This window comes from Galeopterus variegatus, unplaced genomic scaffold, assembly GCF_000696425.1.
Source record: "Galeopterus variegatus unplaced genomic scaffold, G_variegatus-3.0.2 Scaffold76, whole genome shotgun sequence".
Lineage (NCBI taxonomy): Eukaryota > Metazoa > Chordata > Mammalia > Dermoptera > Cynocephalidae > Galeopterus > Galeopterus variegatus.
This window is the reverse complement of record NW_007726187.1, coordinates 1,079,909-1,102,254: the sequence shown is the minus strand read 5'-3', so window position 1 is coordinate 1,102,254 and position 22,346 is coordinate 1,079,909. Positions and strand designations below refer to the sequence as shown.

Sequence of the window (22,346 nt, the reverse complement as noted above, 5' to 3'; positions counted from 1 at the left end):
TCCACCAGTCAGCTGTCCTTGAAAGACCCAGGCAGAGCAGCCAGTGGAGATGGGAATCAGCACTAGCTGATGGAGCCCAGCCACACTGCACAGGGCCCACAGGAGGTGCGTGGGTGCTGATAAACACTGAGGAGTTCTGACTGGCTAAAACAGAAGGAAGAGGTTTTCTGGGAGGCTTAAAATGAAACAAAATGTACCCTTGGTGGCCAGGCCCCGGGCTTGGATCTTCCATCTGGGATCACGAGCTGCTCTTTGGAAGCAGCACTGCGGTCTGCTGCATCTCCCAGATGGAGCGTCCGGGGAGTAACTCTCCCTTACCATGACTGCCACAATACATGATGTGAAAAGTACCGCTCGGGGAACATGGAGTGTTCTTTTAGAACAGTGTTCCAATTACCACTAAAACAGGTAGAATCCCTGTCGGGTTTATTTATGGATCCCCAGGCAGCCAACTTTTCCCTGTGTTCCAGCTTTCCTTGGCAATGTTGTTAAGAGGCAACACTGGCTGGGAGGGTGTGGGGGATGCAGTGGTTAGTAGAAAGGACAGACCAGTAGTGATGACACACATCCTAGGAAAGGCCAAGCTGGGCTATGAATGAGGCAGCACGTGACACACGTCTGGGAAGTGTCTAACAAGCCATGCTCCCGAGGATGGGGTCTGGATGGCAGTTAAGGCAGAACATCGCCACTGGTGCTGGTTGGATGATGACAACGAAGTCCCCAGAGTAGCCCGCAGAAAAGAGAGGAAGCAACATAGCACCAGGGCCTGAAAGAGGGGAACCTGAGGCAGCCGCCCAGGGCTGTCCTCCAGGAGGACAAGCTCTGGCCTTTGGAAAGGCACTGGATGATCAGGCAAGGCTGGCCAAGAGGCCGGAGGGAAGCTCTAGAGAGACGGGGGCAACCCAGCCCAGAAGAATGCAGGGTCGTGGTTAGCTGGGGTGGCTGTGCCAAAGGGCACCTGAGACTGGACAGAGGCAAGAACTCCAGTGTCAGCTGGATTTAGAGTACCAGAGGTCTCCTTGAGGAAAGCAGGCTCTGTGAGAGGCTGACCACAGCGAGCTGAGAAGTGAGCGGGACCAGTTGGACACTGAGAACAGACAACTGTTTCCAGAAGTTTAACTTGGAAGGGGAGGTGTGAAATATAGGACAGGAACTGGAGGGCAACATGGGGCGAAGGCAAAATCACTATTTTTTTATAGATGGAACAAACTAGAGAGTCTGTCAGTGCTTTGAGGGAAGCTAACAGAAAAGGGCGCTGAAGACAGGAGAAGAGTCCCCACAGGTGCCTGGACATCAGGGGAGGTAGGGTCTAGGGCCGTGGACAGGGGATCTCCCGCTGCCACAGGTCAAAGCATGGAGGTGGAGCACTTGCTCCAGCTGCTCCTGCCCCAGCCCTCCACACAGGACAGGAAGCCTGTGGGGCTGTTGGCCTCCTGCCTCACTTCACCACAGACAAGAGTCACGAGGGCCCAGAACTCCGTATGCACCAGGGAAGACTCCCCTTGCCCCCGCCAGGCCAGGCAATGTGCACAGCGTCACTGCCACTCTCTAATGGCAACTGACCCCTTACACCCCTGGTCCCCATTTATGTCAGATTCCAAGAGGCCAAGGACTCCTTGGATTCTAATTCTCACTGCATCCCCGCCATTCCTGCTTTATGGTTCCCCACAGCCCTGTCTGTCGACACCTGACATGCATTTATTTTACTGGTTTGTCTCTCCTCCTGAGAAGACAAGGGGTCTTCAAAAAGATAATGGAAAGATTCACATTATCTTTCAATTCCATTTTTCTGCAAACTTTTTGAAGTAGCCTCGTATCAGCTCCATGAAACAGGGATTCTCACCTGCCGTGTTTACATAACGAAAGCAGGAATGAATGAATATACATACCTTGGCTAGGCACTGTGCCATGAGCTCCTGCGCACACGATCCTGTGCTGCAGGCAGTACTATTACAGATGAAACAACTGGGGCCCGGAGAGGATGAGGACCCCACACCCTGGCCTATGTGCTCCCGAACCTGCTCTTAAACACTCCGCCCTGTGGCGGTGCAAGGCACTGACAGCACAGCCGGTCTTGTTGGTGAGGGAGCAACCACCAGGCTGCTGGAGCAGCTCTGCCGAGTGGGAGGGAAGACACTTCTGGAAGTGGGGGCGGTGGCCACACAGGGGGACAGGAAGCTGGAGTCTGGAGAAGCAGGGAGATGTGGTGGAAGAGTCTCCGTGGAGAAGGGGATAATCAAGCGACAAAGGCAGCGCAGCACGGCGAGTCTGCTGGGTGTGGTGCGGTGGGTGGGCGGACTTCAGAGGGCTCACGAGGAAGAGCATGGGCAGACTCACTGGCGCAGCATTCTGCCCAGGGGATTGGACAGAAGGACCCAAAACAAGAGCATCCAGGAAGCAGGGCGTAGGGGCCAGGGGTCCCACGTGGTGTTTCGGCTGGAGAAGGATGGAGCTGAAAGGCAGCCTGCGCTCCCTCACTGTCTGCTCTTCCGTGCTCTTGTTCACTTGACCTCTTTGGGCCTCAAGTTCATTTGTAAAACGGAAAAAATAACATCTGATTCCCAAGATAGTAAGGATCCCATGAAACAATCAAATGAAAAAGACAACAATCAGTTCTCAGTGGCTTTCAGTCAAATGAGAGTGAACAGTGAACAATTTAAGGGTATGATTCATGTTGGAAAGATGACCTCCCTCTGTTCTGTTAGATTCTAAGAGGATACAGACTGTGTTCCATTCATTTCAGCTTCCCCAGCACCTGGCATAATTTATAAAAATTTGCTACATTGCATTAAATTTTCTATCTAATGAATTGGCATCAAATTAGGACTTGGCTCAAAAGAGATAGAACTGGACCTGTTAGAACCACATTATGCAAAGGGGTAAGAAACAGACTCAGTATCCCTATCACCTTTTAACCATCTGTGAGAGAGATGAGAAAACTCCATGTCAGTGAACGTGGAGCACGGGTGACAAGTGTCTGAAGCTGACACATGCACTATGTCCTTGCTGTTTGAGCCAAGGGGCCATGAGTAAGCTGCGCTGGAGAGTCATTCTGTTGTCCAGCACCACACCGACTTCTAGAGTGAGCTGTCAGGACACTTACCTGTGGACTCGACGTCCCTGACTTCGGCTCGATGGCCAGCCCCAGAGTGACCCCGCCCGCCAGCGCTTTCTTGAGGCTCTCCTTGACCTCTGTCAGCTCCAGCTCCAGGTTGACGCGCTCTGTCTCCTTCTGCTTACACTCCTCCTCCAGCTTCTTTAGCTTATCTTCCAGAATCACCTGGGTCTTCCTGCCTGAAATTCCAGAGACACATCATTGCTCCAACATCAGGCATAGATTTTCAGAATAACAGAGAACTTTGGTACCCCTAAAAGGATTGCTAAAATTTTCTAGGTTGAGCTTCCCTGACTCTGGTCCTTTCTATAAAACTTCGATTCAGCTGTTCTTTAAAGAACAAAAGTCCTTGTCTAACCATTTTCCTTTGCTGCTGCTGGGAGAACATAGACCAGGAACCAGGAGATCTTGATTCTCATAAATTCAAGGCATTCCTGGGTCCGGACTTCAAAAGTACTCATTTTAAAATGTGGAACTTAAGCTATATATCCTTTCCAAAGGTGCCACTGACTTGAACAGTCTAAATGTGTTCTGTTCTAACTCCTCTAGAGTTGTCTGATTTGCCCCATGGCAATAAGCAACAGCACGGCTTGCATCTCTACAGGGCACATCACTTTAAGGCACATTTGCTTTATTTTATCTGAGATTGGTTGCAGTGACCTAAGATAGCAGGTAATGAATCCACTGGAGAGATGGGAAAACCAATCCCAAGAGGCTAATGGACTTGTGCATGGGCCCTGGGCAAGTGCTGTCAGAACTTGAGATTCTCTTTTTCAAGGTCAAAAGCCCTTCTAACCTTTCTGCATCTTCCCTATCTTGCAAACCTGAAACAACAGAAGGAAGAATGCACTTGTGTGTCGTTGAACTCCGTGCTCTTTTCCAGCTCTCTGCCCCTGCACTTGATGCCTCCCAGGCAGCCTCGTGCCGACGTCACATCCTGTCTCCTCTATGGGGTATCCCCGGTCTGCCAGCCACACCCATTCCCTAAACCCCAAAGCACTTCCCTTCAAGTAATCACTTAGGTACACGTCAGGAGTGGCCCGAGCTGCTGCTCAACTGCTCGGTGTGCGTAAATGTCTGCTCCCCCCACATGTGAGCCGTTTGCCAGCCGGGGCTCCTCTCTGGACCCCCCTGTCCTCTGCATCTGCACCTCCCTCTCCCTTCCTAGGCTAGAAAAATCTAAAGAGCTAATCTTGCCCCAGTATTAGAGCCAGTCTGGACCTGAGCAATATGTATTTAAGTAGTTTCATCCCCAGAGTCAGGAACTAAATACCTAGTTCCTGCCAGCAAGAATGAACAAGCCTTCCAGTGGCACTGTTCTGACTCCTGACTCGGTTCCCCTGATAACTGTGCATAATTATATACTCCCAGTTCCCCTCCGGGGGTCTGTTTTCCACTAACCTGGCCTCTTCTGAGCCATTTGAGACTCAAAACACTGACTTGCTCTCACCAGTCCCTTCTCAGGGAATGGAGCAGAGACCTCTTACCTTGCCAGCACTTGTGAACATGACTCATCCCTGTGGACCACCCCCCTGCAGAGAAACCCAACTGACCCATCTGATGCAGTGACCAGAATCTGCTGAGGCCTATGGTCATAGGACTGTCCTCCAGACAACCTCTGTTGTCAGCACCTGAGGCTGGAACAGGTCCCCAGCACCTCTCTGGCCACAGCCAACAGCTTGTGGTCAGGTGCCAGCCTCGGCCTGCTGTGTTATCCACCACGGTGGCACCTGCACTGGGTTCACTGGCTGTGCTCCCAACCCCAGAAAGCACCTTATGGAGTGATGTTCATTTACTAAAATGATAGCCTCAGTGAGTCAGATCCTTTGGGCAAAGTAGAATGAAACGTACAGTTTCTAATACAAATAGGCACCCTGGGCCAATGAGAACCAAGTGTTTCATACCGGCGTTCACTTCAATGGCAGCTCTAAGGTCTTTTCTTTCTTTTCGGAGCTGGGCCAACCTGTTCCGCAGGGCTTCTTTCCTCTTCAGCAGCTCCTCTTCTTTGGTCTGTAACCGCTTAGCGTCAGCCTCTACCCGGTTCTTGCCATATTTGTACTGGTCAGCATCTTAAAAACAAACAAAACAAACAAAAAAAAACAGCGATAGGAAATTAGGTTTAATCAAGCAGATAATAGGGTACTTCATAAAGCCTATTTAATCAGCTAACTCGAAAAAATAAACTCAAAGCCAGTTATTTTGCTAATTCAACAAGAAAAAGAACAGTATTGGTTTGAACTAAGTAGAAAAGTAACTAGTTTCAATTCTCCAATATTCTTTGATTCAAATTTTTAAAAGGCTAAAATAGAATATTAGGAAATCCCTTTGATTTGCTTCCCTTTGAGGCACACGACTTGTCTTGAATCGTCACCAAGGTTGAATGTGAACATTACATAATCTGAAAAGATATTACGACCAAAAATAACTTCCGGAATTTGTGTAGTTCTCTGTATTTTTCAAAATACCTCCATAACACTGCACATCTGTTCCTTACAACCACGTCCTCCAGCTGTTTTGCTCTGACTTGGTGCCAGTGACATCCCCAGCACTGAGCTCAGCACCTGGCACGGCGTGAGCACACAATAAACATTTGCTGTGTGCATAAAGGAACAGACGAATGAAGAGATGACACAGAGTGTGTCTGGGGCCTGTCTGTCTGGGTGTGAACCCAGCTTGCCACTGGTAGCAGTGCGGCCTTGAACAAAGTGCTTAATCACTCTATGCCTCAGTTTCCTCATCTGTGAAAGGGGAATAATAAAAGAAGGGGATTCATACAGTTGTTATGAGGACTGAATTAATTAGTATTCATAAAGCACTTAGAACAAGGACAAAAACAAGCCCTACATAAATGCTTGTTAAATAAAATGAATGAATGAATGAGTGAAGAGGAAACTAGTTTCAGGGAAAATTTAGACACCCGGTCAACATTAAAATCTCTTCCTCTTATTAGGCTGGCCTTCCAATAATAGTAATTTAGAAAAAAACCTCTTTGGGAAAATACACTGCATAGATAAAGAGATGAAGATTCCAACAGAACTCTGACCTAGGATTACCCCTTCTGAAGTTTCATCTGTCTCCCAATTCTTCTAAAAGTTAATTGCTCACATAGGACATCACTCCATAGCCTTCCTACTTCACGCACACTCTGTCGTCTCAGCTGCCCCGTATCTGACTACTCACTACACCAGTGACTGCTCCAGGGTGGAAGCCAGGAGGGCGGCATGATGATTTCTAATAGACACATTAGACGCAGAGGTGGGTGAGCTGCACTCTGCCCCTTCCTGGCCATATGATTCTGGGCAATCACCCTAAACCTCAGTTTCACCCTCTATTAAGCAGAATGGCAAGGACTACCTTATGGTTCTATTTTAAAATTAGATATATGTACCTAAAAACATCTAGCAGAAAGATAAGATGCCTGGGACATGGTGGACACTATGGGAGTGCTCATCATTACAAGTGAAGACTGGTTCCCCAGAGCCTTGTCTACTCGGAGACCATGGGAGCAACTGCCTGTATCAAATGTTGGATTTGCCAGTTCTTGCACTGCAAACCATCAAGATTTCAGTAAGACACTGTATCTATGAAGGCTTGTATATAAAGTTATCACTCCCCAATCATCTTTCTCCTCACTAAAAATCCCACAGAATGATATTAAAAGAACCGGCAGCCTGAGGATAACCGTTCAATAATCTGAAACAAAAGCACTGCCACTCATGGCTAAGGGAATGACATATTTTGCAAATAGGGCCACATCCAAACTCTCCTCACTTATTGTTGAACTAAGTAAGATGTTTCCCCAACAAACCTACACGCAATAACCTATATATTTCCACATCTTTCGGTCCTCACGCAATAAACCCCATGCAATCGGCAATGAAACTGGCTGAATTCAGCAAAAACACAGAATGCAATTATTTTTCTCTTTTGTCACTGTTACATGTCACCAAAGTTAATAAAAATTCCCTACAGAAGGTCTCACATAATAAAGGAATAAATCACCTAGGAAATAAAACAAGGTAGATACCGAAAGAGACCAACTACCGCAATACAGGCCTCATGGGATTCAGAGCTTGTGTAATGAACCTGGTCAGTTACTGCCTCCCTCCTCAACCCTCCCCAGATGACCAACACTACCAAAAGTGAATATAAATCTACCCAAATGCATTAGGGAAATAAGATTTGCCAGAAAGATAAGGTCAAAATGAGTCAGCACATTAAACAAATGATGATGATAAGGAGGATTTGGCCCAACTGACTCCCAACCTACCTACTTAAAACGTGTGCTTGTGAGGACAGAGGTGTAGATAAGCTTACATCCAGAACGAGTAAGTTTCCTCAGGGCAGAAGTGGCCACCTGCTGCACAACAAGTCCAAGGCCCCTCCGTGTGTACGGCCGAGGACAAAGCCAGCCGCGATTCCCCTCCGTGTACTCTCTGACTCCGAAGTTAAGTCACAGTGAAAATGGATGTCAGCTAAGTGTAGCTATCAATGCCTTTTTCTCTTCTACAACCTGGCTACACTGATCCAGACTGGAAAAGTTCAGTACAGATCCAAAATGGCGACGGCACATAATCGTATTAAACTCACCGTTCGCATTGAACTCACACCTCCTCTCTGGGAAACCTTCCCCAACATGCCCAGACTGACTCAGGAGCTCCCAGACCTGGTAAAACCTTGTGCTTGCTGACCTGCGGTGTGTCTCTCCACTAGGCTGCAGCAACCCGATGGTGACTATTCTCTCTTATCTTTGTGTCCCTAGCAACAAGTAGAGTGCCTTGTATAGAAAACACTGCCTGGCCAGCTCCCTGTTAGGAGGAATGACCAGCCATCCAGCAGAATGGAGGCAAAAGCAAACACAAACACACAGACAACAGGGTCCCCTTGTTACCTATCTGGAGCATGATGAAGGAAGAGAGTCTCTCACTCCTGTCTTACTGCTTCTCTGCCCAGTCCATTTCCCGCTAGATTTGGAGTCTGAAAGCCTGGTACTCGGGCCAGCTCTGTTATCTGCCAGCTGTGAGACCTCAGGGGAGCCACTTAACCACTTGGACAGTCTTTTCTCACTTGTATAATGGGGTAAATGACAACATGTACCCTGATAAAGTGGCCACGAGAAATAAACAGGATAAGATAAACAATGGTTTGCTATAGGCTACAATATACTGTGGGATTAACGATTCCTCATAAATCCCTGTGTTTCTCTATTGCTTTGAGGTACAAGTGCTACCGCACTTATTTCAATTGCAGCAACCACAGTAGCCATTTGTTTCCATGTCTAACAGATGAAGAAGCTGAGTTTAGAAAGTTTATGTGACTTGTCAATAGCAGATTGGGGACACAAACCAAGGTCTCCTGACCTGAAGTCCAGAGCCACGTGGAGCTGCACAGCATCCTGCACTTACAATTACCTCCCATTTAAACGTGCTTAACCAGTTCCACAGTTCACAAACCAGTTGTTTCCTTTTACATGCAACAGCTATAAAAGCTGGGTTAGAAGTCATCGCCATTCTTCAACCCAGCAAACGAGTAGGGATGGTACCGCGTCCTGTTCCATCTCTCCAGCTGAACCCAAACCTGGCATATGCTGCGTAAGCAGGCTCAGACAGCCCTGACTCTGCCAACTGCACTCACGATGAGGAAGTGAGATATCCAACGACAAACTTACTTGACGCTGTCCGTTTCACGCCGGCTGCAGAATCAGCTTTCTTTGGCTGACTGCTCTGAGTCTTCCCTTTTCCTGTAACCCCATTAGATGCCACTGGGGGCTTTTTACTCTTGAACTGCTGAAATAAACACGTAAGACAATTAAAACAAAATGAAAAAAAAAATTTTTTTTTCTGCAGTAACTTATTTCAGTTTCTTACTCATTAAGTAGAACCTAGCACAGACAGAGAAAAAATAAAGGTAACAGAAAACTAATTTCATTTCCAAACATTAGACTGCTGTGTTTTCTCTAGAATGGTTAAGAAGAGTCAAGTGTTGAGGTTCATGACAAAGGAAGACCTAGTTGTCTTCAGTTGGAATGTTGCTGAAGTTATGCCTTCCTATTGGGAGATGACAAGCAAATGCTAATCAGGAGACTGGCACAGGCGGTGGACTACTCAAGAGCATTCCATTGAGACTAATTTAAGTTTGTGTTTCTAAAGATAAATGGCTTTTATTTTAGTGGAATGCTTTTTACGGGAGTAGCATGACTGTGCAGTTAGATTTCTGCTTCAAGGGCTGTCACACGGAGTGACATCCTAATGGGATAAATAACTGCCTTTTGATTCACTGACAGGGTCTGAGGAAGGAAGCAAGAGAACCTATATAGAAACAGTACAAATAATATAGAAGCCAAATTTTGACTAAGACAGGTGTTTAAAAAATTAAATAGTATCCCTACTTTTTTGATTGCTGTAAGACAACAAATTTTGTATTTTGCCTAAGTGGTATTAGTGGTAATATATTCAGCTTGATGGCAGAGGTTAGCTCTAGATATCCAAGCCCATGTTTCTTCCATAATATTACACTTCCTTCTGTGTGGGCCTCAGTTTGGGGGACGCAGACAGATCTTGCTTCAATTCTGGCTCCATCACTTAGTAGATGCTGAGCAGGTCATTAAAGCTTTCTGAGCCTCCGTTTGATCGTTTAAGAATATGGAGACTCCAATACCTCCTTACAGGGCTCCCACAAAGATCCAATGACGTACCATGCATATGCACAGCCTATAGTATGTGGTAAGTGTTCAGTGAGTGTAAGGTCCCTCCATTAAATGATAGGTTCCCATTAAAATGATCAAATGAGGACAAGACAACTAAAGATACTATAATGCAACTTGCAAACATGTTTTCTACTTAAAACAAAAACAAAGCAAAAATGAACAAAGACAACATAAAAACTCTACACAAAAATCATGCATCAAGGATTCCCAACTAATTTGGGGACAATCCAATTGTACCGGGTGGCATATTTTGTCACTTTTTTTTTTTTTTTTTACCTAAGGTAACTCTAATACCAATACAAAGACAGATAAATACATAGATACATGTTCACTAGGTAAGTGGAATATATACATAACCACAGATTTCTGGCACAGGGACTCATACTGGAGGCCAGTGGCTCCCACTGCTGAGTACACATCAGTTTGGGCCTCTCAAACTCAGTGAACCAGAATCTCCAGGGATGAGATCTGAGCAAATGTTGTTAAAAATCCAAAACATACAACTGTCCCATGTGATTTTTTGATAAAGCTAATCTATCGGGAAGTGCCGCTCTGACCACTGCTATCTGAAATTCTAGGATCTTACCTGGCATTCATTACTAAGATTACCCAAAGAATAAAGGGAAAAGAAAAAAGTTTTTAAATGCCCATTTCCTTTATGTTAGAATTCTTACATCTGGTGCTTAGATCTTTAGGCAAAGCACAAAAAATTCTTAGGTTAAAAATGCATGAAAACACAAAATTAGTATTTACTCTGAAATGTTAATTTGCCACAAATACAGGGTGTGGAATGAACAACAGTTCAGTATCAAGCTTATTTACCATCCAATGATCATCCAAAGTTCTTATTATCACCCACTAGGTTTTAGGGAATATATGTTTACATTCATCATGGAAAAATACTACAGCACTCTGAAAATAATCCTATTTCATGTTTAAAGATGGAAAGCAATTACTTCCTCATTTATATGTAATGGAAACATATTAAAAAAACTTGCAGTTCAAGAATCTTCTGAAAAGTTTTACTGCCCCCGTTCATTTTAAAATCTTTGCTTCCAGTTGATGTAACTCACAGAATTCACTGAGGAATTTTCTAAGAATGCAGAGAGAGCCAGATGTAGGCAAAGGAGGACAGGGCGCAGGTAAGCCATGGGCGAGGCAGGAGTGTTCCTTCAGTTCCCTGGTGGCCAAATGCAAATTATACCCTGGTTGAGGAAGGAAATTATGCTTTCCCCTTGATGAGTCCCATTTACTACAAGTTGCAAACTATGTTGGAAGAGAAGGACTTAAAGATGATTCTAGAATATTATAGAATGGGTTGCGATACCTGGGAGTTGAGCCCGAGAGATGCCCTCCCCAGAGAAGAGGTGTTAGTTACAGACTGGTTGGAAGGCAGGCTGGAGGAGGCAGGGTGTTTGTAATGGTTAGAGGACAGCTTGTCAGCACAGAACCTAGAAGCCTTTTTGTCAGCAGCAGAGTAGCGTGCAAAGATTTTCGGAGACGGCAAGTTATCGTACAGGCCTGCATTATCATAAAGCACCTCTTCTCCCAAGCCTCTGCTACAGGAAGCAGGAAAGCCATCTTCTGGTTCCCACTGCAACACACATAGCTTCGTCATTAGTGACTTGGACACAAAAAACATAGCAGATTTTAGCACAGCAAGATGTTACCAGAACCCCAAAACACTTACATACACAGACCTGCAGTTGTTTATCAATAAAACACACACTCACACCACAAACTCACACTCACACCAGACATACACCACACACATACACACACATATACCATACCCATACCACACCCACACAAACAAGTGGATTGACTCAAAAGAACTTTTTAACTTTTGGGGTCTTAAGGAAAAATTTCTTTTTTCTTTAAATCATTCACAGGTCCACTGGATTATAAAGCTTTTGTTTTGTTCTGGTTTTAAAAGCAGGAAAAAAAGTACTGATTTAACATTTCCTTCTTTATAGAACCAGAGTTTGGAAGTCCTCTAATCCAGGACATGAACGTGGAAGGAAGGAGAGGATTGCTGGCCTGGAGGCCTGGAGCCCCAGCTCTGCGAGGAGACTTATGGGATCCTGACAAAGCACTCTACCTCATTTTACAGCACTTGCAGTGTTCCAGATGCTGTTTGCATGCTGCTTTACGATTACTGACTCATTAAATCTCATAGTAATCTTAGGAGGCAACAGGAAACTGAGGCCCAGACAGGTGATGTCACTGGTAAGAGGCAGGACCGGACTTCAGTGCTGTGGACATCACAGCATGCTATGCTTCCCCTAAGCCTTGGGCTCCTCTGAGGAGAGGGCACGGTGTTGGAATTTAGACCACATGCAGATTCCCAAAGGCCCACCATGCAGGAGTCAACGGTTTAGATCCACGGGTAACTATCAACATGCACCATTCTGTCCCATACTCTGCTGCGCCTGAAGAAAGTGCCTTCACCAAAACACAGTCTGATCAAGAAAGAAATCAAACCATCATAGAAAATAGGCTGTTTCAAAATCTAATGGCCATAGAGCATTATTTTAATGGAAAACCTTTAACAAAGGACTAAAATAGCTATAAGCCACTTCACAGAACAGAGAAATTTTAGAACACAGACATTAAAGTATAAGTTAAAACCAAAAATTAATAACCACAGCCAGATCCTTTTAAGTTTAAAGATCTTCACAAACTGCCTGGCGTTCCAAAAAAGGCAATATTAATTCATATATTATACTCATTTCATCCTGTTTTTATAGTCTTCTTGCAGGGTTCCTTTCTGCCAGACTGTAATTACAACCTTTTGTTATAAAAATAGAAAAGATTTAAAATTCCACAGTAGGAGTGTTTCTATTCCTTTGCAATCACTTCAGTATGTCTATTTTGGGGATGCTGGGGACCCACCTATAATCTAAGAATAATGGTACAAGCAGAAAAACTTGCATGTGAGAGTTTCGTAATGACAACTTAGCATATATTTGTCCAGAGTTATTAAAATGGCCTAGACTAGACTATCATTTTCCTAAAATACCAAGAATTAAGTCATATGAAAGACTCAGAAAACACCGACAGAAACGCCATAGAAGTTTCTAGATTAAAAGTGAGTGTGTGCATACCTTCATTTTGGTTTAAGCATCAGAGGGAACACTGAATGGGTAAGAATTACTGATGCCAAAACACTACTAAAATGTCAGGTATTGGGTCATAAAGTATAACTTTATAAAATTTAGAAATTAAGCCCTCCAAAAAAGAGACTTTTTGGAGCATGTAACAGAGCTCAGCATGTAGAAAAATAGTTTAAAGAAGGGCCTGAGCAGAGGAATCCCTTACTAAGCAAAAAAGCCACAAATATGCACACAGGATGTTATGTCTGAAGAGCTTCCACCGCCAGCCCAGCAATACAGAAACGATTCACACAGAAACGATTCCTCAACGCAAAGCCCTTAAGCATGGCAGGTTTTTACGTCTAGGACAGATTAAGCTGTGAATGACCTAAGGAAAACTCCCTCCTGGGGGTCGCCTATGCCAGTATAATGTAAGTCTGAACTAAACAAGTATCTGTGTTGTTCTGTGGATTCTGTAAACCAGCCATCTCGCCCTTGTAGATTCACATTTAAGGGATGGATGTGCAGAAACACCTCTGAGAAAAGATATATGAAAGAGTCTGCAGGTAGGGAGGTCTACACACAGGTTTGTGAGTTATCTTTCCAAAAAAGTTGAAGGCTAAGGTCAAAGGCTAGTCTAAAACCAGGGAAAAGACTGTCTGTCGAAAGACACTTGATGGCTACACAGAGCAAATGCGGCCAGGAGAACAGGGTCCCACCTTGGAAATGGGGCATCAACTAGAAGGAAGTGTGGAGAGAGGACTAACAGCCCTGCTCTAGAGGTCTGCACCACAGTGCTATGCCTCTGTAAGAAGGGCCTGCCCAAGCCCCTCTGCAGGGGTAGAAGGCTACGGTAGAGTGGGCGCCAGGAGTTCCTCAAAGGCTGGAGACCCCGGGGGTTGGGGGGTAGGAACAGGGGTCAAGGATGAGAGTGACTGAACCTAATTTCCCGCCCTGCCCCCAAGATGGGGGCCTCTACTGGATGACCTATGCAGCTAGAATGGATGTGAAAGTGGCTCTGCCACACCCTGACACCCACATCCCAACACGAAATTTACAAGGGGACCCCTGCCATGCCTGGCTCTTCCTCTCATCTCCTTGTTTCATTCCCAGGTCTGCTCACACCCACCAGTCTGAGTGGTCCTTTAAGGACAAAGACAATATCCTATCTACTTTTTTGTCAATTCCTAGCACAGAGCATGGTCACTAGGAGACACCCAGCAAACAGGGCAAGGGAAAGAGGAGGAAAGAGGGAAGGAAGGAGGGGAGGAAAGAGGGAAGTAGGGAAGAAAGAAGGGAAGGGAGGAGGTGAGGAGAGGAGGAGGAGGACCACATGATGAGAAGATCCCTTTCCAGAATCAAGCAGGTGCCCATGGACAGACTGCCTCCCCCTGGCAGGACCCCAGGGCAAGTGCAATGGGGCAGCAGGGAGCGTCCCATAGGAGGAGGCCCCAGGATCCACTGCATGTGAGCTCTTCATTAATCGCCAGCCTCCTCTGACCTAGGTCAGTGTGTTTATTCTCCTGAGCCTCTCACTTCCCTGGAGGAGGCAGCTGCTTTCAGGTGCCTGCCTGGGCAGGTGTGGATTTTATGATGATACATAACGTGGAACTGATTGATGGCATCCATCAAAATGTTGGAGAAAAAAATGGAAAAGCAAAACAGTAAGAAGAAAAAACTCAAAATATGTTTGAAGGTTGAAAAAAAATCACAATAAGCATACTCTATGCCTACTTTTGAAAAATATCTTAACACAGATGCCAATTTTAATTTGAAAAACATCTTGGCGTAGATGCCAACACTGGGAGGCCAAAGGCATGATGATTCTTCACGTGCCTCTCATTCCTCTGTTGACTCTGTGAAGGCCTCATCTTTGAACAAGGCACAACCTGGACACAGTGCCCAGATCAGAGTGGATGCTCAATGAATGGATATTAGGTGGATGATATGGAGACACAGTAAAACAAATGTTTATCGATATGCTCTATTCATTACACAGAAGACACAGAATTCTGAGAACATCAAAAACTCCTAAGGCCAAGCAGGCCCTGGAGACTAGCTCAGTGCAAAAGTCTGCACAAAATCTCTCCAGAGACCTGAGCTGGGAGTCACAAGCCCCAGCTGTCACAAATCTACCACAAGGGAAGCGTCTTGAGTGTGTGATATGGTCATTACTCTACCGCAGAGCTTCCTTCCTGATGGTGATTTCTAGCATTTTAATCAACTTACACTGTTATATTTTGATTTATCTAAGTTACAGGCTCTCAAATGCTGTCCTTTAGTCAATATTTTTAAGTGTGCTGAAATGTTTAATTAATGACGTTGATATTAAAGGACAAACTGTCTTCTGGTGTCAAATTACCCACTTGTTCAAGTGCTGATTAAGCGAGCAGCATATCAAGAAACCAGAAGATGAGAGATGGGATGGAGTTTTCCTCTTACATCAAAGCATTAAAAAATAAAAGCCTATCACCTTTGGACTGAAACCGGGACTACTAACGTACAGAGTTTTTCAGACAGTGTTGCCTTCAACAAAACCAGCCATGTGCTCTGGAAGAATGGCACACTCACCGAGCCGTTTATGCAGGGGACGTCATCATAGTGAAGTGCCGCCCCGCTGGGGTGGGCATAGCCGTTGGACGTGCTCCCTCGGTATGGGTTAGCAGATATAACACGCCTGTTCATGAAACTGCAAGAAAGAAAATGAGTTGAAAGCCATAACCTGACTACTTTTTCCTCTAATCAAACAAGTGTCAAAGGAGTTCTGGCTTTATGCTCAGGCTGCATCGGAGGCTGTTGGGGACAGAGGAGAAGTATTAGACAGTGTGGGGCAGAAATGGGACATCACGCTGGTGTCTCCACAGAAGCAGAAAATTGCATGGTGTGGGGGAACACTGCCATTGGGTGGCCAGAGGAGGGTGAGGGTGTTGGGTGTGTGGAAAGAGGAAGCCATTTCCTCCTCCTGCAACAGAAGGCAGCCAGATCACATTGACCCTCTGCCCGAACTTCCCAGGGGCTTCTTGAGTGGCTCAGAGGAAACTCCAAAGTGCTGCCATGCCTCTGGTCCCCGCTTCCTCCTGTCTTGTCCCTGACACTCCTGCCAACCTGTGGACATCCTGATGGCCCTCAGGGTCTCACTGGCCATCTGCCTGGTGAGCTCCTCTCCGCTGTCCCCACTACCTGATGTCTCTGCTTGAGGGCCACTTACCAAGAGGCTGTCCCTGACCACCCGAGTAAAACACCCCACCTCCCACACTGCACTGTGGCCTTCCTCCCTGCTGCCTCCTTCTTGTCTCACCAATCGCTGCCTGGCATATCACGCATTTTCTTGTTTCTTGTCTGTTTCTCCCCACTGGAATGGCAGCTTCAGGAGAGCACAGCCTTTGTCAATTTTGGTCTTCCTGAGCCTCAAGTACACACAGTGCTCGATGCATAGGGGCTTACTCACAAAGCTATGTCTGCTACAAGCAAAAGTGTAAAACCTGTGGAAGAAACAACCTACGTGGCAGTTTCTTCTCATTGGCGAAAATTAACGTAGACTAGAATTAAAAACTGATTGGTTTTTAGTCCAAATTTTGTGTCTTCACAGGATCTTACATTTCTATGGTCACCAGAAGAACAAAAAAGAGTAAATAAAAAACAGCAAGGGAAATTCAGGCAGAGTGAAAACTGCCTATTTAATGAGAAGTCTTGCCACACGGTTGCCCTGCACGTTCCGACTCGAGAGTGAGGGAGAGACCACGTCCCAGGGCATAGTCTGGGCATCACTTGAGCAGACCAGAGTCCCAGGGCACAGCCTGGGAATTGCTTGAGTAGACCACGTCCCAGGACATAGCCCGGGCATCACTCTAGCAGACCAGAGTCCCAGGGCACAGCCTGGGAATAGCATGAGCAGACCACGTCCCAGGACATAGCCTGGGCATCGCTCAAGCAGACCATGTCTCAGGGTACAGCCTGGGCATCACTCTAGCAGACAACGCCCTCGCCCAGTGCTGCAGCAGGGAAAGCACTACAGAGTGTGCATGCTGCCCTCTGCTGGGGAGAGCACAGCACACTCTCCTTCTACTTGAAGCACATTGCTTCATTTATAAAACTCTTCCTTCACTTGCAAAAACCTAATATACTCATTCGACACTTAGGACACATAAAAGTGTATGTAAGAAAAATATGCATAGGAAGAGAAAAAAATGCAAAGAGGAAAGACGTAGCAAAACTTAAACATTTAAGAACTCTTCAATGATAGAATGTGTCATTTGAGGTTTTGGGTAAGGCACTATGCACAGTCTTTGTAGAGGGGCAGTACATGGGTGAATGAAAGTAAGCCCAGCTATGATGACCATGTCCCCTGTGAGCCTGCTGGCCCCAAGCAGCCACCCACTGCAACTGAGCCCCGTGACCCGCATTTGTTTATGAGTCTTTTGCCTCCCACAGCAGGGGCTAGCTCACACTTGGTTTGCATCCTCAGTTCCTAGCCCTGTGCCTGATGCTCACCACTGATGCACACGCGGCAGGATGGCACGAGACAGAGGATGGAGTCAGAGCCCTCAACGGACTCACTCCTGCTTCCTCAAATGGAAGAGACACCCACAGCATGGTTTAACAGTGTCACTTGACAGGACTCAAGGGGCACAGGAATGAAAGGTCCCAGACACACAGAATGTCCTAGTTAGACGACACCTTTGCCACCAGCTAGTCTACCCCCTTATATTATGGGGAGAGACCTGGACCCAGTGAGCAAAACAGCTCTCCTGGGCCCCGAAGGGCAAATAAAGCCCAGACTAAATACCAGGCCCCGCGTCTTTGGCTGGTACTCTTTCCACAATATGATTTTTTACTAGATATAAAAGTAGAAATGAGGTAAGAAGCCACATGCCACTTGTTAAACCAAAAACATAAGAAGACCATAGGAAATATTTTTAAATAATCTCCCCAGGATTGAGATGAGATGGGGCTTAAGAGAACCGGGTCCCGGCAGGTGTCCAGTGCCCTCTCTCCAGTCCCACTGACCCACTACTTTTGTCAGCACCACTAGTATTACAGCTTTCTGATGGACCTGCAACTGAGAGTGACTTCAAAAGAGTTTTAGGAGAAAACTTCAGAATATTTCCCCTGTATTATATAAGGGTACTTCAGAAAGTGCTTGAAAAGATAGCATTAAGAGAAAATAAAAATCTTTCCAGGTGCTTTTCAAAGTGCCCTCATATAATCTATAAATCTCAGTTAAAACAGGCTCTCAGGAAAATATGTTCCAGTTGTTTATCATTATTAATATTCCTAAATATTCCATTTTCCCTGGGAGAATCCACATTATTATTTTTTCTCCTACTGTTCTCTTTCCAAATAAATGATTGCCCTTTATCCTTCAGACACATACAATGCACAGATAATTCTCCTAATAATCTTCATGAGATGCATTAACTGACTGCCAGTTTATATAAAACCAATAAACTTACCCTTAGAATATTTATCACACCAGCAAGCTACCATATTATGAATATTGTTTCCTTGTTAAATCTCATCTCTCAAGTTGTACAGGAATGTTTGGCCAGAAAATTAAAAAATGAAAATAAACTTTATTGCTAACTGACATCTCCTATAAAGATTTTAATGAGGTAGAAAAGATTCTTGCAGTCATAAATTCATTACATGCATATTTTTAATGAATAATTTTTCAATACTACAATCTAAATTCCTTTCTCAAAAATGTGACCTTTCCACATTTAATTTAGATTAATATTCCATTCATTTATAAAGCAAAAGCCAAGTTGTGTTCTTGGGAAAATATTTTTATTCAGGGTTTTTTTTAAACGTGGTTATCAGTTTGCTGATTATACTTGAAGTTACATGTGAACTTAGGATAGATTTTTTGAAATCTAGTAACTTCCAAATAAGTATAGTTAACAAACATAAATACTTCATGTCAATCTAGTTGTGCAGATTTTGCAAAACTAGATTTATGGATATTACATTCCTTAAAAAGCCACTTTACATGTGCTTTATTTAATACATAGTACCTAATGGTTAGAAGAGTCATTGTAATTTATCAACATTTTGCTAATTAAACAGTAATGAGTACACATCAGTACTTGACTATATCTGTCCTGATTTTCACACAGAACTGTGGGAAGTTTACTTTAGAAAACCTCTAGCATTACTGAGGATTTTCTGGCAAATTTGTAGGATACAAATTCGTTTTATCAAGGCTATTTACCTTAGTTGGGTGTAACATGGTGGCTTGATTCTTAATATGAGCCAAATTATCTTTACTCTGAGAAAAACTATTTCTTAGCTCTAGAATGTCCTAGCCAAGCATTAGATAAATGTTCATTTGTCATTCAAGATACAAAGGGAGACTGCTCAAATTCTCCACAAACACCACTTGTGCAGAAAAACTAGACAGTGGTGTTCATACAGAACGGGCAAACAGTGTGAATATTTGAGTTCCTCTCTCCATACTTGAAGGGTTCCACCGTCTGAGAGAGCACTCTCATTCACTTAAAAATAACAGTAATGAATCCATAATATTTCAACTTAAATATTTTTATGAAAACTCTATTTTCCAAAATAAACAACTACTAGTGAGAAAAGTGGCTTTGTTCTACATGTCTGTAAATCTATTTAATGTTGGCTTAATAGAATAGAGCTGGATTCTCACACGCGCTTCTGCATTCAAGCTGTTACAATATGCTGTTTTGGCTGAACTCTATGAAGAAAATCCAGCCTCACACAGATATGTAGTGGAAAAGTGAGGTATATTATAATAGCTTTTTCAGATAGTGGTCGATACATAAAGAATTCTTTGATATTACACCAAAAGTCAATAAGTAGTTGAGTAGTTTCTAAACAATTAGTTGCAATGTGGAATCTGAAATCACATCAATGAACTTACTGTACCCTTTTACACAAATCCAGTAGCTTCTCTTCACTTGGAAAGGATCTTTCACCACGCATGACTTAGGCAGATCTTTTAACTGTTGACACACTTCATTACACAATATCAAAAAAATCACACTCATTGATATCACTACCAAACTCATCAGAAGAGTCTATACATGTTGAGACACTGTCAAGCTCAAGGTGGCAGGTACAGATTTTCCAAAATTATAATTTCTGAGTAAAAGCTCAAAGATAGCACAGGCAACAAATATTGCCAATTGTTTTCCTACAGATAATAGGTGAAGTTAGTACATTTTCAAAAAAATGTATGCAAACACCTAAGTTTGTCAGTTGGTTTTGCACTGTGGATCTGCACATATGAGTGCTTTATGTGGCCTTCCTGTTACATCACACAGAATATTAAAAGACATGTACTTAAGAGATTTAATAAAAGTATCTGTTGTCTGGCCCTTTACAGAAAAAGTAATAATTTTTTACTGCTTCGTCAAGGACATCTGAAGTGAATCCAGCATCTTTTTTCACTGCTGCAAATGTGTGCTGGGGACAAACATTAATGATTACTAGTCCAGTGTGCTGCGACTACAACACACACAGGAGCCAGATTTACCACATTGCTTCTGCAATCACCGACGCAAATATCAGAACAGTGAAGAGGGAAAACAATGTCTTAGTATTATTATGAAAGTACTTTTGACCTTGCAGACTACCCGAAAGGGTCTCGAATACATCTAGGGGTGTGTGGACCACACTGAGACTGCCGCGATAGAAATCTTTGGCATCATTATGTTAAACAAGTATTCACAGTTCAAAAGGACATCTTTATGCATAACAGTATTTTATAAAAATCACAATTTAAATTTACAAAGTACTTGATTGGTGGTTCTAGAAACTCAGTCCTCATTATAGCAATATGTAGAATCATATCAGCCTCATAGAACTGTACCCTATAACAGGAGTTGGCAAACTATAGCCCACAGACCAAATCTGGCCCACTGCCTGTTTTTGCAAATAAAGTTTTATTGGTACACATCCACATCCATTTATTTATTTATTGTCTTTGGCTGCAAAGGCAGGGCTGAGTGGTTAGAACACAGAATGTTTGGCCCACAGAGCCAAAAATATTTACTATAGGTGCTTCATACGACAAGTTTGCTAACCCTTGCTCTAACAGAAAACCCAGAGGGTTGGAATGACAAAAACACTTCAGCAAAATTTAGATTAATATACTACAAAAGGGAAAGTCTTTAGTTTTTTTTTGAGTCTAAATACTCACACAAAAGCTAAGTTAAAAAATTAGGGAAAAGAAAATTATTGGACTTTGATGCCATTTCACCTGTAACAGGCCTTACCAGAAGGTTTGCTTGGCTGTCTGAATGACGTTTGCGGACATCTCCACATCTATATAGTCATAATGAAGAGCACCTGGGTCTGTGGATGACCCTGTCTCAGCTAGTAAAATTCCAATCCATCTGCCCATTTCTTCAGAAGAAGATGCCTGTCAAGGTGAAGGAAAAAATGCATTTTATTTAAGTAAAGATAAACCGTTTTTAAATTTTCATAAATGTGTCAGTAAATAGGCCATATAATAGGAAAGGCAATGAAACATGAAGCACATAAGTTTAAATGAGAAAGAAGATAGTCATTGCCTGAGGAATGGGATTACACAGCATGCATACTAACTAAGCCTTAATGCAGGAAGTTACAAAATGATTATAACCAAAGGTAATAAAAATCTAAGGTCCTAAAATACCTTCCAGTTGTTTTGGAGAAAGGTTCTAGGGTGTAAGACAGTTAATGTGATTAATTAAATTCCAGCTAAAGAAGTTGTTTAGAAACCCTCATTAATTTGGCAACAAAATCTGGCCATAAAAGGAGCCCTCTCCCACTGACATTGGCCTCACTTGGAAAGCAAAATCATGCCTATCTATGCCTGTACTGGTCTCCAACTTCCATGGCCAGTAGCCCTTTCTGAGGTCCCCTATATGTGCCTGAAATGGCAATTTTGTTTCTCTTGATTAGATGGCATAAAAAATTAATTTACTTTTACATCAGTTGTGTTTCTATGGGTGTAATGATGTTTCGTAGTCACTGGGCTTCTTTTTAAGATGTCTGAAATCTGTCCCCCAATTTGTTCTGCTTAATTTGCAAGTTTGAAATATATCTTCGAGATTACATTCATTAAATTTCTAAGCCATCCTTGTTAAGTGATTTAGAAAATCAGTTAATTACATTTTTGATGGCATTCTAAATGTTTAAATAAGTTAAATGTTTAAATGATTAAATAAGATTAATCAAATACATAAATAATGGTTAAAGTTTAGAAGAAATTGAGCTACCAAATTTATGAGTTAACTAAGTGTTGGAGAAAAAATAAATTTTATTTTTTTATAAAAATTACTGATTTTTAAAATAAAGACCTGTATGTTGAGCTTAAAGGCTAAAAGAAAATTGAGTTATCTAATTATAACCTTGACAAGTTGAACACTGATCAGAATATAAGTAATTGTAAATATTCCATGCCACATACCATAGC

At 43.5% G+C, this 22,346-nt stretch overlaps 1 protein-coding gene across 1 annotated transcript in view; it reads right to left on the bottom strand.

Moving 5' to 3' along the window:
• AFAP1 (actin filament associated protein 1) overlaps positions 1-22,346 on the bottom strand; it is a 148,736-nt gene that overhangs the window by 8,378 nt on the left and 118,012 nt on the right. The window contains exons 11-16 of the mRNA XM_008578719.1: positions 21,163-21,308; positions 15,488-15,605; positions 11,149-11,415; positions 8,784-8,898; positions 5,020-5,184; positions 3,104-3,294 (exon numbers count right to left, since the gene is read on the bottom strand). Of these exons, the coding sequence (XP_008576941.1) occupies positions 3,104-3,294; positions 5,020-5,184; positions 8,784-8,898; positions 11,149-11,415; positions 15,488-15,605; positions 21,163-21,308 (1,002 nt within the window). The remainder of the gene's footprint in view (positions 1-3,103; positions 3,295-5,019; positions 5,185-8,783; positions 8,899-11,148; positions 11,416-15,487; positions 15,606-21,162; positions 21,309-22,346) is intronic.